Source organism: Papaver somniferum, unplaced genomic scaffold (assembly GCF_003573695.1).
Source record: "Papaver somniferum cultivar HN1 unplaced genomic scaffold, ASM357369v1 unplaced-scaffold_21, whole genome shotgun sequence".
Classification (NCBI taxonomy): Eukaryota; Viridiplantae; Streptophyta; class Magnoliopsida; order Ranunculales; family Papaveraceae; genus Papaver; species Papaver somniferum.
In genome coordinates, this window is record NW_020631041.1 from 8,472,499 (window position 1) to 8,487,645 (window position 15,147).

A 15,147-nucleotide genomic window follows, 5' to 3' on the forward strand; every position below is an offset into this window, starting at 1 on the left:
TGAGTTTGGGTTGTTATTCAATCTTCTACAAATTCTTGGCTTATGACTTGTCAAAGAGTTTAATTTCTTTCACAATAAAAGATGTTTGTCGTAGAATGATAAATGCCATCCACATATGAATATCATATAATTCATATTATTCTTCAAAAGTAAAACTCATAACTCACACTACCACGTTGATATGCTAACATTGAATCGAGCCTGAACTGTACGATTACAACCCACTCTTTATTGTATAAGGTACGGCTAGGCTTCCAAGGCCAACTATGCGAATATAGGGCACGAGACACCATATGTGTCTCACGTAGTCTGTTGATTAGGTATTGATCATGTCCTTCGTTGGGCCCACTAATCACATCTAGGCATGCTATGATCACTCGTCAGGAGGCACGAGCTCATCTTAATATCATGTGAAAATTACAGGGAGATCCATTTTTACACATTTTCCTACTATGAAACTCACCCCACAACCCAAAAGCGGCCAACAAATTATTCGCATGCCCAGGGTTTTCAAAATTCGTTTATTTTCTTTTTTATTTCCCAGTTTAGCCTCACTTTCAGTTTCAGTTTTAGAGATTTAGGCGCAGAGATTAAGATTCAAAGATTCAGTTTCTGAGAGATTGAGAAGGAGATAGAATATGATCGAGAGCGAGAGCTGAGAGATTGAACTATCGATAGCTGAGAAGGAGCTGATTGAGATATTCGGTTTCAGGTTCGTTCGTTTTTATTCCAATCTTGATTCTGATTTTTGTTTAATCTTGATTCGATTCTATGTTTTAGTTTCTGTAAGATTAGGATCTTAATTTAGTTTTTCGAATCGTTTTTAGATCTTTTAAGCTTGTTTTTGAATTTTTGTTTATTTTCTAGGTTTTGAATTTGTTAACATCAATGTAGAGCTTTTCGATTAAATTTTTTTGTTTCGATTTCATGTTCCGACGTTGACATACCAATTTACTAGGTTTTGCTTCTGTTCTGTTGGATTTTTTATTTGATTTGTTTTTCCATTCTTATTTTTGATCTGTTATCTGTTATTGATTTTGATATCATGTTGATTTCTCATCTGATTATGGTTAATGTAGATTGTTTGTTGTTGTTGATTTGATCTTTTAATTTTGAGTAAGAATTTTTGTGAAGCAATATGCAAGATAGATATGTTTGGTTTTTTCTCTTTTGTGTTTTGCAGGGTGAAAATGCCTGTTGGTAGTGCACTAGCTGTAATTCACTACTTCAGTGAATTCTTAGCACATCCTGTTGATGTCAACACAACTTTGGAGTCTTTGAAGACAGCCGTTTGCCAGAAGTGGACTCGTTTATTACCGCATCATGTCAGATTTTCCTTTAATGATGGAAGCAAGTTTGTGCGAGTTGATTCTGATATTCTGCTTCAATTTTGTGTATCTCGTTGGCACTGTAAAGGTCAGAAGAGCTTTGATTTACTTGTCGAAGTTGGCTGTAATTCTTCAAGAAGTCGTAGTAGAGCTTCAAGTAGTCGTGTAATAGAACCTGAACCCGAACAAGCTATGGTGAATTTCCTTGAAGATGGTTCTCTGCCTTTTAACAAGGTTCTTAGGACTGAATGTTGGGATAAATTACTTGGTGAAGTTGGTAAAGTGTTTTTTGGAGGTGTAGCAGAGGTACGTATCGTAGTGAAGAAATACGAGTTAAAAGCTGGGCGTGTTCTTGTATATAAGAAGAATGAACCTAGCAGGTTCTATGCAAAATGCTCAAAAGAAAATTTCCCTTGGGAGTATAAGGTTTGTGCTGTTGATGTTGAAAACAGGATGCTTAAGGTTAAGAAATATGAGAGCAGTCATACCTGTGGTGTTGCAACTGAAAGGCTTTTCCAAAGGATCAACAGTAAATTTGTTTCTAGTCTGATCAAGGATGAAATCCGAAGTGATCCGAGTTTCAAAGCATCTGATTTGGCAAAGTTTTTCAAAACTAGCTACGGGATCAATGTGAAATACTACCAAGCTTACAACGGAAGAGAGAAAGTGTATGAGGATATATTTGGTGATGAAGCCATGTCGTATTCGCATCTGTCATGGTATGTAGATTCCATTCGCAGCACAAATCCTGGGAGTTGGATTGATTTTCAAGTTCAAACGGATGAACCTGAAGCGAACGAGGATAGTTCAGCTGAATTAGAAGATGAGGCACCTTCAAATAAGTTTGTGCGTCTTTTTATTGCTTTCGAGGCTTGCATCCATGGTTACCGTTACCTTCGCCCCATGGTTTCTGTCGATGCTACCTTTCTTACAGGGACATATAGAGGACATCCTTTTTATGCACATGCATAATGTCTTATGCATCATTTAGTTTAGATGCATAAGACATTATACATTATTTGTTTTCACTTTTCTGGTTATGCATCATTTCTGTTTTAGATGCATAAGACATTATACATTTTTTTTTTTAGCTGCATAATGTCTTATGCATTATGGTTTTCACTTATTGATTTTATGCATCCTTTTTATGCACATGCATAATGTCTTATGCATCATTTAGTTTAGATGCATAAGACATTATGCATTATTTGCTTTCACTTTTCTGGTCATGCATCATTTTTTATTTAGATGCATAAGACATTATACATTTTTTGTTTTAGATGCATAATGTCTTATGCATTATTTAGTTTAGATGCATGAGTCATTATGCATTTTTTTAGCTGCACATACTTCATGTAAACGCTGGCTTGATTTTATTTATTTATTTTTCTGTGCAGGCTTCTTCCCACTAGCCATGGCCCTGGTACCTGGTGAAGATAATGATAACTGGGAATGGTTCATGAGGAGTTTGAGTAATGTTCTTGATCATGATCAAAGGCCAATCACATTTTTATCTGATCTTGCAGAAGGACTAAAGAGAGCGATTCCATTTTACTTTCCTGGAGCCTTCCATAGTTTCTGCTATTATCATCTTAAGATGAACTTACCTATTAATGCATCTGACGAAAGGTATGGTGCAGTTATTGATTCATTTCAAGCTGCTGCTTATGCTCTTAGTCCCGAAGGTTTCCAAACTGCCATCGCTACTATTAGGGGTCTTGATTGTGGTTGGGTTTCCGACTATATTTAAGATATCCCTCCAGAGAAGTGGTCAAATGCCTTTTTCCAGGGTTGTAGGTATGGTAGGACATCTTCTACTCTTGCTGAATCCTTCAATAGTTGGATGAAGGTACACAAGAAGCTCCCTGCAAATGCTCTTCTGGATCAGATAAGGAAGGATGTGATGAGTATGATGTCAGAAAGGCGGAATACTGGTAATAGTTTCATAACAATTCTCACACCGAAGAATGAAAATAAGATGAAGGCTCTTATTGATGGGGGTTTAACCTGGATGGTTATACAGTCCGATACTCATGTTTATGAAGTGGAAGGAGGGGACAATTCTCATAGTGTTAACCTTGAGGCAAGGACATGTACCTGTCAGAGGTGACGCGTCTATGGGTTTACATGTGTGCATGCTTTCGCATCGATAACAATGTATGGTTCTAATCCATATGATTTTGTTGAACCTTCTTTCACTACTTCATACTTGAATAATGCCTACAGTCATGCAATTCATCCTATTCCGAACTATAACAGGCCTGAAGTTTATGAAGGTAATGATATTATCGATGTACCTGATGTTAGGAGGCCGCCAGGGAGACCACAAGCTAATAGGCATTTGAGCAGATATGAGAAGCCGCCCAGGAGAGCTATGCGCTGTGGTAATTGTTTTGAGCTTGGTCATCATAACAAGAAAACATGAATGAATCCTACCTGTTACAAGAAGCCTCCGAAGCCGCCGAAGCAGCCTAAGGGAAGTTAAAGAAGAGCAATTATCTTGTTTGTTTCTTCAGACTATTACTTTTATGTTTGAACCTTATTCATTTTTGTTTCATTAGTTTATGTATTAGTTTTTATGAACAAGTACTTTTTCTTTACTTAGTTTCTTTTTTGTATTGGTTTTATGAAAAATACTTTTTTTTCACTGTGTGTTTTTCTGCTTCTATCAGATAATGCTTTCATTTTTATTCTTAAATGCATAATGGATTATGCTTTAGTTTTTGATGATGCATAACTTGTTATGCATTAGTTTTTATGATGCATAACGTATTATGCATTATTGTTTTGAAGATGCATAATCTCTTATGCATTGTTTTTCGACGATGCACGATCTGTTATGCATTTATTCTTTTAAAGATGGCTGCATAACGACTCATGCAAATGTGGTTCCTTCATGCATCTGCATAACAAGTCATGCGTCTGCATAACAAGTCATGCACATTTATTTTATTAGGAATAACATGTTATTCAGGTTTATTTTGTTGCATAACTTGTTATTTAGATGTTTATATGTAACCTGTTGTTCCATCATTTTCCTTGTAAGATTTATATCATAGTACAGTTCATCTCAGCTCATGGACACCACTGTACTGTATCAAGTTAATTCCTCCAACCCATAAGTAATTTTCTCTCTTCCATTAATTACTTCAGTCCACACATCAACTTCATCTCCTGCAATTGCACCTACACATCAACAACATCTCAGTTTCTGCATCAAACACCACATAACAACCATATTTGTCCTTGGATTCCATCAGACCCTATACAGAACTTCAGTTAATTTTTTTACAGAACCCATTCATGTTGCTTCTCCCCCAGCTGTATTGCAACTCCATATTCATCACTAGATTCATAAACCACTGTATAATACAACCACCAGCAAACCCCAACACCCATTGTGTCTTTGCACTTTCTCCACATACAACTTCAACGATAATCCATCTTCTTAACACCACCAGACCCGTTTTCTTCTAAGATCTCTTTTCCTGTGAATAACCCATCTTTGCCACCACTTGTTCTCCCAGCTACAACTAGCACCAAATTCAAAACCCTAACTTCTAGTTCTAACCCGTTCATCGAATTCCTTTAGTTCATAACACAGTCATCTATGCTCTACTTCTTCTATATTCTTCAACCAACCAACACCCAAAATCAGAAACCACTTCTTCCATTCTCAGTACCACCACCAGTTCATAACACACTCAGCACCACAACTTCACTCAGGCCCTTAATTCATACAACCCATCAACTATCTTACCACAGATATCAATTTCTCTATCATCTTCTTCTCGATCTGACTTCAATCACTATCCCCATCTCTAACTTCAGTAAGCATCAAATCAAACCTATCTTCAGATTCTTCCTCCACTGAGCTCTCAATAGAAGCGGAAACCCAATATCCAATAGTAGTAAAATGGGTATGATTCTTCAACCCTAAAACTCCTAATTGGATTCTTCACGTATTTCCTGCACATGGACATAAATTTTTACAATACACAATGAATTAGTAACAAATAACATACCAATTTTTACTAATTAGGGTTTACGAAAAAGGTTGATAAAATACCCAATTTTCACAAATTAGGTTTTACAAAAAAAAACAACCTAAAATTGATAAATTAGGGTTTCTGAAATCTAATATGAAATTGAATGAATATGGTTTTGATTACCAACCTCATGATGTTCGCATACATAGTGACGATATATTGTAAGAAAATCATTGCAGTCTTACAACCAGTTACCTTTGCTTGAAAATATTCACGAAACTGCACTATAGATGGATCAAAACCATACACACGAACTCTCTAATGTATTAAGGATCTCTTTGAGATGAAAATCACATGAATTAAATCTCTCGATATCTCTCGATTCTCAGTGAATCGCCATTTTCTGCAGAAAGTTTAGGTAGAGAAACGACTGAGAAGAAAATGAAAATGAAATCGGTTTTCCTTAACCCTAAACTGTTATAGATCCTGTCTTGCTTTGACCGATCATGTCCGTCCGTATTTCATCGAGATGTGCCAATCATACGATGTATGTTGATATATCTATATCATTAGGTTAAGGATATAATTGTTTAAGCGCACCAATCATGGTCGTATAACACTTCCTCGAGATGAATATTCATAAGATCTATCACTGATTTCATGCGGTTAGGTTAAGGACAAACTCGAAAATTTACGAGTGCATTTAACTCTGGATAGGTGGGACCCGTTGACTTAACGCTCATTTTAACGGAAGTGTGACTCTTTTGTTAATTGATTGTAGCAGTATGACTAATTTGCAAATCGGGTCCTGATTGTAGAGCTGTTTTGTAGATCTCCCTTTATTTTTCCTAACCCAAATATGAGTAACTAAAATCATTTTCCAAGGACAATTTCGAAGCGATAGTACTCGCTATTTGCTAGTTTGCTGAGGAAGATCTATTCCTCGCAGATTCCGAGTTTTAGCGAGTTCAAGTGTGATTTTCTTGAATTTTGACGAGTTTCAAGTCCAATTTTCACGCATTTCAATCAACACAACTTATTTTCCAAATTTTGGTGTTAGTGTCAATATATACTTAGGAGGACTCTCTGATAAAATCAAGTTTTGGCGAGTTGGAAATCTGAACTCATTGCTCCTGTCTCCCCAACCACGTAGGATCGAGGCAAACCCCAAATCCGCGCCCCCACACACAAGTTGGCAATGGGACCTAAAAAGGTACCTTTTGAGATCCCAAGCAAGTACCTCACGACGACCTCAACTGTACGTGTCTAGTTATCTGACACGTCACCGCTCAGGTGGGAGCCAGTCAAATTCTAGCCTCGAAAATCTTAACGGTTTCAACAAAAATATCACCATTTTTTTTTTTCATTTTTCACTAATTTTTTTTTCTTATTTTCTGTAACAATTTCTTCTCTCTCTAATGGAAGCTCTGCAAATCTCGTGTACTGTTGTTACTTGTAAATCATCACCAACAACAACAGCATTCAAACCCAGAAGTACCACTTCACTAAAAAAATCAAACATTTTTGGTATTACTAATAGTAGTAGTGGGATTTTATTGTCACTGAAAACCTCAATTACAGACAGAGAAATCAGATTTCGATGTTATCAAGATGGGATTTCAATTTCTGATGCAGAAGAAATTGATGCAAAAGATAAAGACGGCATTTTTATGACTTACAAGAAAAAAACTGATCCTGGGGTTTCTAAAATTGGTTAGTTCTACATTTCTTGATTATTTCATCATTTGATTTTGATGTTGTGTTTGGTTTTGTTTTTGATTTATCAAGACGGGTTTTGAAGATTCATAAGAGAAATTGTGTCCCTGGGTCTCAATTTTAGTTTCTGAAATAGGACTAGTTATTGTTTATTCATTGCAGGTGAAGTGATTGCTGAGTCTGTGGCTGATGTTGGTGAAGCTATTGAAGAAGTGGTGAAACCAAAAGCAGCAGGAGAGACATACAGCATTGTTGTTGTATCATCAGAGGCGGTGCCGTATTCTAAAACAGGAGGTTTAGGAGATGTTTGTGGTTCATTACCTATTGCGCTTGCTGCGCGGGGACATCGAGTCATGGTAGTGTCTCCAAGATATGTGAATGGTAGTGCTTCTGATAAGATTTATAAAGGTGCACTTGATGCGCAATGTAGGATTAAGATTCCGTGCTTTGAAGCTGAGCACGAGGTCGCATTCTTCCACGAGTATAGGGCGGGTGTTGATTGGGTATGCAAATTCTAACTTGGTAACATTGTTCGTACATATGATTACTTTGGTAGTCTTTTCATTTAATGTCTTAGTCGTGCACAGGTGTTCGCGGATCACCCTTCTTACCATAGACCTGGAAATCCTTATGGGGATCAATTTGGTGCTTATGGTGATAATCAGTTTAGGTTCACGCTACTGAGCCATGCTGCATGTGAGGCTCCGTTGGTACTTCCACTCGGAGGCTTCACATACGGGGAAAAGTGTATGTTCCTCGTTAATGATTGGCATGCAAGTCTTGTACCAGTGTACGTTATTCTAGACTTTTATTTTAACTATCTTACTTGAAAATCAGTTCTTGGAACTCTCCTTTAGAATGTGTTGCCTGTGGAACTCCATTTGATGCTGAATTTGGAAGCAAATATCCAATTTTAACAGTCCAAGAAAGGGCGTATTTATGTTTTTTTTGGCTTCCATTCATTTTCGAGCATTTAGCAAACCAGCTTAGACTTGCATAACTAGTATTCAGCTGGGATCTGATGGAGTAATTGAATGTCATGTATTTTCAGCCTCTTGGCATCTAAATATCGCCCATATGGAGTTTATAAGGATGCTCGCAGTATTCTTGCAATACATAACCTCGCACATCAGGTTAACTCTTTTTACATTCTTCTTTTAATTGGCCCTTCATATATGACTATGGATGCGTCGAATCACTTTGTATGATTGAACTTGTTGGAATACTATTCTGAGGAGTACTAATCTGTAAGTACATTTGTTCAAGGGTGTGGAACCAGCTGCAACTTACAAGAATTTTGGGTTGCCAGCTGAGTGGCATGGAGCATTAGAATGGGTATTTCCTACTTGGGCAAGAACTCATGCCCTTGATACAGGGGAAGCTGTCAATATTATGAAGGGTGCAATTGTTACAGCCGACCGGATTCTAACAGTGAGCAAGGTAATAAACGTTTCTCTTTCATCTTTGCACCTCTTACTTTTTCTTGGATCAAGCCACCAACTGATTAACTGAAACATCATTCTTTTAATTGTAAAAGAATGAGATAAGTCAGGAGTGTTGATTGAGGCGTTTCCAACTGAGACTGCAACTGTTTAAGGTTACATATATTCCCTGCTTTTGTGGAGCTTACTGTTTTTCTACCTCCTTGTGCCAGGGTTATGCATGGGAAATAACAACTGTTGAAGGTGGATATGGGCTTGACGGACTCATAAGCAGCCGAGAGAGCGTTCTGGATGGTATTTGTTTTTGAAACAATAGCCGTAGTATTTTCTGTGCAGATTACCTTGTTGTGCAACTGTTAGATGATTATTTGAATCTGATTTTTTTTTTCTGACAGGAATCACTAATGGGATTGACATTGATGAGTGGAATCCATCTTCAGATGTACATATTCCTTTCCATTACTCAATCGATGACTTATCTGGGAAGGTACGTCCGTGTGTGTTTAATGTTCCATTTTTGGTCAAACCACTTAAAAGGTGTATCACGTAAGTCAAATTGAACTTGTCACACAGCAAGAATGCAAGGCGGCGTTACAAAAGGAACTGGGGTTGCCAGTCAGGCCTGATGTCCCATTGGTAAGATGTACATCCCTTCCCACATTGTCTATTTAGAATTTTTATTAGGTTATCCTGTTTCATAATTCATTTTGTTTCTGACTCTTAGATTGGGTTCATCGGGAGACTAGACTATCAAAAAGGGATAGATATGATTGAAGCAGCAATGCCAGAGCTTATGATGGACGATGTTCAGTTTGTAAGCTTGCGTATTCAATTTTTTTTATCAAATATAAGCACTTACCAAAGTTTGTTTAACTGAACCGTTATGATTTTTCTTCTGGGTCACAATAATTTTTCTTATGAAAAATATTCTGCAAAATTATTTATTTCTGTATGATGCCTCTTTTATTCAAGATTATGCTCGGGTCTGGCAATGCACGTATGGAAGACTGGATGAAGGCAACAGAGGCAGCTTATAAGGACAAATACCGGGGTTGGGTTGGATTTAATGTACCTATATCTCACAGAATAACTGCAGGGTGGGTTTATATATCTGAACTTCGCGACATTAAAAAATTCTCACAACTTTATGAAACTAATTGAACCCTTTATCTTTTTGAACTAAACAGAGCTGACATATTGTTGATGCCGTCAAGATTTGAACCTTGTGGTCTAAACCAGTTGTATGCTATGAGATACGGGACTATACCTGTGGTGCATTGCACTGGAGGACTAAGGGTGAGTTCGAGAAACTACAATGTCTTTGTACTTTTATGCGCATATGTTGTGTAGTTGACTCACTGTTTTAACAAATTGGTGCCGCACTGCAGGACACGGTGGAAAACTTCGACCCTTTTGCTAATGAAGGCAGCGGTAAAGGAACAGGGTATGCAACCATATTCTTATCTTGTTTGGCATAAATTTCACGCCAGAATAATAATGCAGTAAATGGTAAATACAAACTCACAAATGTTTTTGTTGCTATGTTCGGCAGATGGACTTTTTCACCATTAGCGAAGGACCCTATGTTGGGGGTAAGTTTTTCTGAAGTATCTAACATAAATCGTACACATCAAGTACATCTTGTAGGATGTTAATATCCAATTCGGAATATAGCAAACAAGAAGTGATGACACAAAACAACTCAGTTAGACGTCAAACGTGTTCCTTCATTTTTCACCCTGTGACCTCCATCAATTACTTTATTCCAAGGACTAGTAGAATATTATGGAATTTTGACTCAGTCAGGTGCCTATTAAGAAAAGAAACCTCACAGTTCTTGTGATTGTTGGATCGTGGTTTTATGACGTGACAAAACTTGTGAACCTTTTGGTTTGATTTTCTCTTTGAAGTGTCATTTATTAGTAGTTGAGCTACCTAATACTTTGTTCAACTAAAATACGTATCAATCGCCAGTCAGAAGTAAAAGGGTATGCATTCTAGAATAGTATATAAATAATGTGCAGCACGACCTCTTTTTTCTTGCTTTAGCTTGAAAAATCGTCGAAGTAATAATGACTCAAGGCCTCTGACCCATGTATCATGTCTTTGTGGGATGTCAAAGTGCACCAACTAGTTAGATGATGGAACATCCCCCATGCTATGGGAAGTAGACCATGGCTCGAAGTGATATGGTCAAGTTTCAAAAATACAAACTTGTCCTTTGCGTTTTTGCTCTTGTTAATTTTTTTAACTTATTACTGTTGTTATTTTGTTGATTAGTAATTTACTGTCTTATGTTATCGTTATTGAAAAACAGGTGTTGAGAATTGCGATGGACACGTATAGGAAACATAAAGATTCGTGGAAGGGATTGATGAAGAGAGGAATGGAACAGGACTTTACATGGGACAAAGCTGCTGCTCAGTATGAACAAGTTTTTAAATGGGCTTTCATGGATCCTCCTTATGTTAAATGAGGTACTAACACCATTTATGTTATAGTGCGTAGCTAAATTTTGCTAAACTTGTTCATAGTCACATAGATCGCTGCAATTTTATTATATTACTTTGATTCTGTTAGAGATATGTCGAACAAAATAAAAGAATGTGGAGGAAATTGAATAAAGTCACGTATGTTGTTCAACTGAAAATCTCCTTTTATGTGATTACAATCATTTTGCTCGTAGCGTTTCGATATATTGAAATCTTAAATATTTATAAACCATCCAAATAATTTACATAGGGAGATTTTCATCTTCGTAACTCTAAATTGCTAGTAGCGCATCAAAGGTTCAAAAAAGGAAGAAAATTGTATAGTAAGCTTCTCTGACATTCAAGGATTGTTCTCGGAAAATATGTCCAAGAGAGCTAATGCCTCTGGTATGTTGAGTTCAAGACGGAATTTGGGTCCGTCATAGTGGTGAAGGACTGGCCTGAATGAGTCTTCTTCTAGTGGCTCACATATTTTCCTCAGAAGAACTCGGACCTGGAATAACAGTTAATAATGTTTATGTTAAGAATTTCCCAGTGAAACATATGTTTAGAGATTTCCATTTAGAGCTCGTAGACAAGTTTAGAAACTTGAGTGGATTATTACCTGAGCAGGGAAACGAGATTCTCCCTGACATTTTTTGTCTTCCCAAGCTGTTGGATCAATGTTTGTTCCTCCAAAACTTGAAGCCTGAACCAAATATTGAATATTTGGGGTTAGCAAATAGTGTAACTGAACTATAAAAGAACCAATTTTCTTAAGTTTCGGTTGTCGGCAATCCAAACCGAAACAGTACCAGGATTCTGGAATATTATTAGAGAAGTGTGTAGATACCTCAAAAATTCCATGGAGTTGGTGGGTAGAGTAGTTGTAAAGAAAAAGAGGCAGTCCAGGTGTGATTGCTCTGACCGAGTCTCTATATCTTGGAGGAAGACCTGAAAACAATCACAAATTGACGAGCCTAAGAACAGAATTCTAATTCCAAAGAAAAACCCATGAATGTAAATTGATGAAAGATTCAAAAATCTAGAGATTTAGAGGACATACCGAAGAGCTGCCTTTGCAAATTCTCTTGCATGGTATCGTTGTTGCAGACAAAGATATACCCACCAACAGTTTCATTCCTAGGAAGAGATTCTGCTGCAGGAAGTGTCTTGAATCTCTTATCGACACTGTTCTTATTATTATTATTATTGTTGTTTTTCTTTCCGAATTTTCCTTCATAAACTTCTTCATTCTTCTTGTGATTGCTGTTGTTGTTAATAATTTTCGTATTACTCTGTTTGAAGTTGTCAGTCTTTGAATAAACACCTTTGTTAAGCCCTCCATTAACATTAAAATTCATATTCTTCTGCATCAACGACGATCCTCCATCTCCAATTCCGCCAAACTTACTGGCAATCTTCCAAGCATCATTGAATCCGTTCTGATAATCAGACCCCGCCCCATTTTTCTGCTGCTGCACTTGTTTAGTATTATTATTGTAATCAATATTCTTGTTAGAAGAAGGAAAGGTAGAATCATTTCGATTACCACCAACTCTGATATCGAAGTTTCTCCTCTCTTCAGGCTTCTTTGAATTGAGAGATGATCCCCAAATTGAATCATTGATGCTGAGATTCGCAAAGCTTGAGTTGTGCAGTCTTAGTTGATCACTGAACTGCCAGAAAGATTCTTGATTGCTTTCCATTTTTTCTTGATTTCTTAGTATTTCTTTGGTTTCTAGAGATGTGGTGGATGTAATTGTAGAGAAGAAGCAAGATTTTTCTGAGAATGGGAGATGGAGTTGTTGTCAGAATTTATAAGGAAGCAAAAAGGAGGAGGAAATATCAAGGAAAGTGCTTGCAAAGCCGTGTGTGCGCATTTGTCAAGGCCACGCGATTTGGCCAATGTTGGCTTTTCAAAGATTAGATCCCTTCTAGGGTAGCATATTACAAATGGGTCCCTTGGTAGTTGAGGGGTTAAAAGTTAAATTGACTTTTTTGGTCCTTTAGGTTGACTTGATGTACACGAATGATCATTTTTCGTTATGATCGAGTCAAAGGTCACCGGGTAAAAATATTTACCTGTTCGATTATGTGGTGGTAGAAATGAACTTTTTGAGCATGAGAATTTACCTTCTTCTTTTTGTTTTATGTTTGGTGAGTTAAATTTTCGAGGAATTTCGGATACTACGTAAAAAGTACTTTTCGTGCTGAAAGGTCAAATGTTAGTCAGGAAATCAGTTAAATTTTAGCATCACTTCTGAAGAGAAAAAAAAAAAAAAAAGAACAAATTGCCTTTAACATTTGAAAACTACTTGTGCTTCAGGTTGCCCAGCATGTTAAGAAACACTTCCCCTGTTTCAGAAAAAATGATACTTTTAGCTGTGGAGGGATTAAAGGGAACTTCTCAGATGGAGTTCTGAGTCCACAGTCCGGTGGATACATGGCAATAGGTGAAGCTTTAACAAGGACGAAGGAAAAGCAGATGTTGAAGATTCATATAAAAGCTTACCCAAAGCTAGTCATCCAATCAATTACAGATGATGTCCTTCTTATCCGATGGGAGAATAGGAACACTCTAAAAGAATAAAACACTTAAATTTAAGCTTTTTACATTGTAATTTTTCTTTTGCTAGTAGGAGAGACAATCAGGTTGGTGATGCAGTTTCAAAGTCTGTTAGAGACAATTTCAACTTGACCGCTTAAAAGATGATACTTTTTATTTCCCTTCACTTAAACGTATTTGTTTGCCAAAAAAAAATAAAAAAATAAAAAAGAAATGGATTTTGTAAAAAGTTAAATGGGGTGATATATGAAAATAAGAAAAAGACTCCCAATGGAGGTAACATTAATAATGTCTATAATTTTGGTTTTTAGGTGAAAATTGTGTTGAGTAAGTTGTGGTTTGAGTCATATGACACCCCCACCAAACCGCGTTTCTCTAGAAGGAAATGGAAAAAAAAAAACATTTGGAATTACTATGAGTGGTCAACGTTTCAGTCATGAAGTCATCGATTTGATTTGATTGATGTTGATAATTGTAGCTTTCACCTCTCTTTCCTCCTTTACTTAAGTGTTAAGGCTTAAGCTTACATTTTTAAACTCTTTTATCTTATCCTCCTCACCACCACCAATCATGTGCTCATTAGTCATTCAACACCACAGAATATAACATTTTGTTTTCTTTTCTATGCTCTATTTATAACAATATAAGGTGCCCGGTCATTTATTTATTTATAAATTTAAAATTCAGGGTTCAGGATTTAAACATTTGATATCCATGTGGAAACACCATTTCCAGTTTTTTGTTTCCCAACTCAAACTGACTAACCATCTGGAAATGACTCGGTTATATTTAAATGCGATTTAAAAGTTAATAAATTAGGATTACTGAATATATCTGTCATGTGCCCAATGAAATAAACAAATGATTCGACATCTATTCAACCCGAGGCGGACGCCAAGTTCCGTTCAAAATCAGATACAAACAAACCATCACAGTAGCTTGCTACTGGAGTGCATTACTGCAAAGGCCTGGCATACCCTTAACAAAAGAAAAACTAAATGAATTGGAATACTTTAGGTGATGGATATGTATATCTTTACGTACCTTATGGACCGCGAGCCGAAACGGTCACCCACTGATAGCGCAAGTTGAGATATACCTGGTTGCCCCGGCAGCACTAGTCTCAATCCATTTGCTAAAAGTTTGACAAACCAGGATGTGATTATTTTTTTATTTTTTTTTTGGCCGATGATAAAGTGTTAAATTCAACAAGGAAGAAAATTCATGGGCATCCCACCATCATCATAATAGCATTATTGGACTTGATATCCTTGGGTGCCGACCGAACTCGACTACTCTAGTTACAGTTTTAGAAAGCCCATAAAATCAAGACAGAGCACATAACTGTGATACTCTGGTTGGGCTTTGATTTTTTTCCAACCATGGTTTTCTTGATTTTATTTCGGGTAAAACATTTTGAAGTAAATCTAAGCTACTCCTTATCCAAATATTTATGTTAATACCAAAATTACCCTTCCTGATTAAGTTTGTATGATAATTAGGGCTGCACAACGGGTAGGGTGGGTAGGATATGGCCTATACCCGCCACCCTACCCGTTTACTGGCGGTTAAGGAAATTTTTACCCGCCACCCTACCCGCCAAATAATGGATAGGGTAGGATACGGTTAAAA

At 36.9% G+C, this 15,147-nt stretch overlaps 2 protein-coding genes across 3 annotated transcripts; one reads left to right on the forward strand and one right to left on the reverse strand.

Annotated features, from left to right (window-relative positions):
• The first annotated feature begins 6,691 nt into the window (after window positions 1-6,691).
• LOC113339250 (starch synthase 1, chloroplastic/amyloplastic-like) lies at window positions 6,692-13,574 on the forward strand. Of its 2 annotated transcripts, XM_026584552.1 has the most exons (15): window positions 6,692-7,030; window positions 7,196-7,536; window positions 7,621-7,823; window positions 8,085-8,166; window positions 8,300-8,473; window positions 8,688-8,769; window positions 8,871-8,962; window positions 9,049-9,111; window positions 9,200-9,289; window positions 9,448-9,572; window positions 9,663-9,771; window positions 9,864-9,919; window positions 10,028-10,067; window positions 10,793-10,952; window positions 13,276-13,574. In XM_026584552.1, exons 1-14 carry the CDS (start codon window positions 6,736-6,738, stop codon window positions 10,949-10,951), a joined length of 1,911 nt encoding a protein of 636 aa, XP_026440337.1. In that variant the 5' UTR covers window positions 6,692-6,735; the 3' UTR covers window position 10,952; window positions 13,276-13,574. The 2 variants fall into 2 exon arrangements, with proteins under 2 accessions (XP_026440337.1, XP_026440336.1); XM_026584551.1 differs by lacking the exon at window positions 13,276-13,574 and having other exon boundaries at window positions 10,793-11,118.
• LOC113339251 (B2 protein-like) lies at window positions 11,089-12,751 on the reverse strand. Its single transcript, XM_026584553.1, has 4 exons — window positions 12,013-12,751; window positions 11,800-11,900; window positions 11,572-11,655; window positions 11,089-11,460 (listed from the first exon to the last, which is right to left on the reverse strand). Exons 1-4 carry the CDS (start codon window positions 12,653-12,655, stop codon window positions 11,308-11,310), a joined length of 981 nt encoding a protein of 326 aa, XP_026440338.1. The 5' UTR covers window positions 12,656-12,751; the 3' UTR covers window positions 11,089-11,307.
• Window positions 13,575-15,147: the final 1,573 nt, after the last annotated feature.

What these genes read in the sequence shown, in the direction of transcription:
- LOC113339250 (XM_026584552.1), top strand. Translation starts at nt 6,736, where the DNA reads ATGGAAGCTCTGCAAATCTCGTGTACTGTTGTTACTTGTAAATCATCA. An exon ending in TACATAACCTCGCACATCAG is followed by an intron (nt 8,167 to 8,299) that starts GTTAACTCTTTT and finishes CATTTGTTCAAG; the next exon opens with GGTGTGGAACCAGCTGCAAC. An exon ending in TCTCACAGAATAACTGCAGG is followed by an intron (nt 9,573 to 9,662) that starts GTGGGTTTATAT and finishes TGAACTAAACAG; the next exon opens with AGCTGACATATTGTTGATGC.
- LOC113339251 (XM_026584553.1), bottom strand. Translation starts at nt 12,655, where the DNA reads ATGGAAAGCAATCAAGAATCTTTCTGGCAGTTCAGTGATCAACTAAGA. An exon ending in TTTGCAAAGGCAGCTCTTCG is followed by an intron (nt 11,901 to 12,012) that starts GTATGTCCTCTA and finishes GATTGTTTTCAG; the next exon opens with GTCTTCCTCCAAGATATAGA. An exon ending in AACTCCATGGAATTTTTGAG is followed by an intron (nt 11,656 to 11,799) that starts GTATCTACACAC and finishes TATTTGGTTCAG; the next exon opens with GCTTCAAGTTTTGGAGGAAC.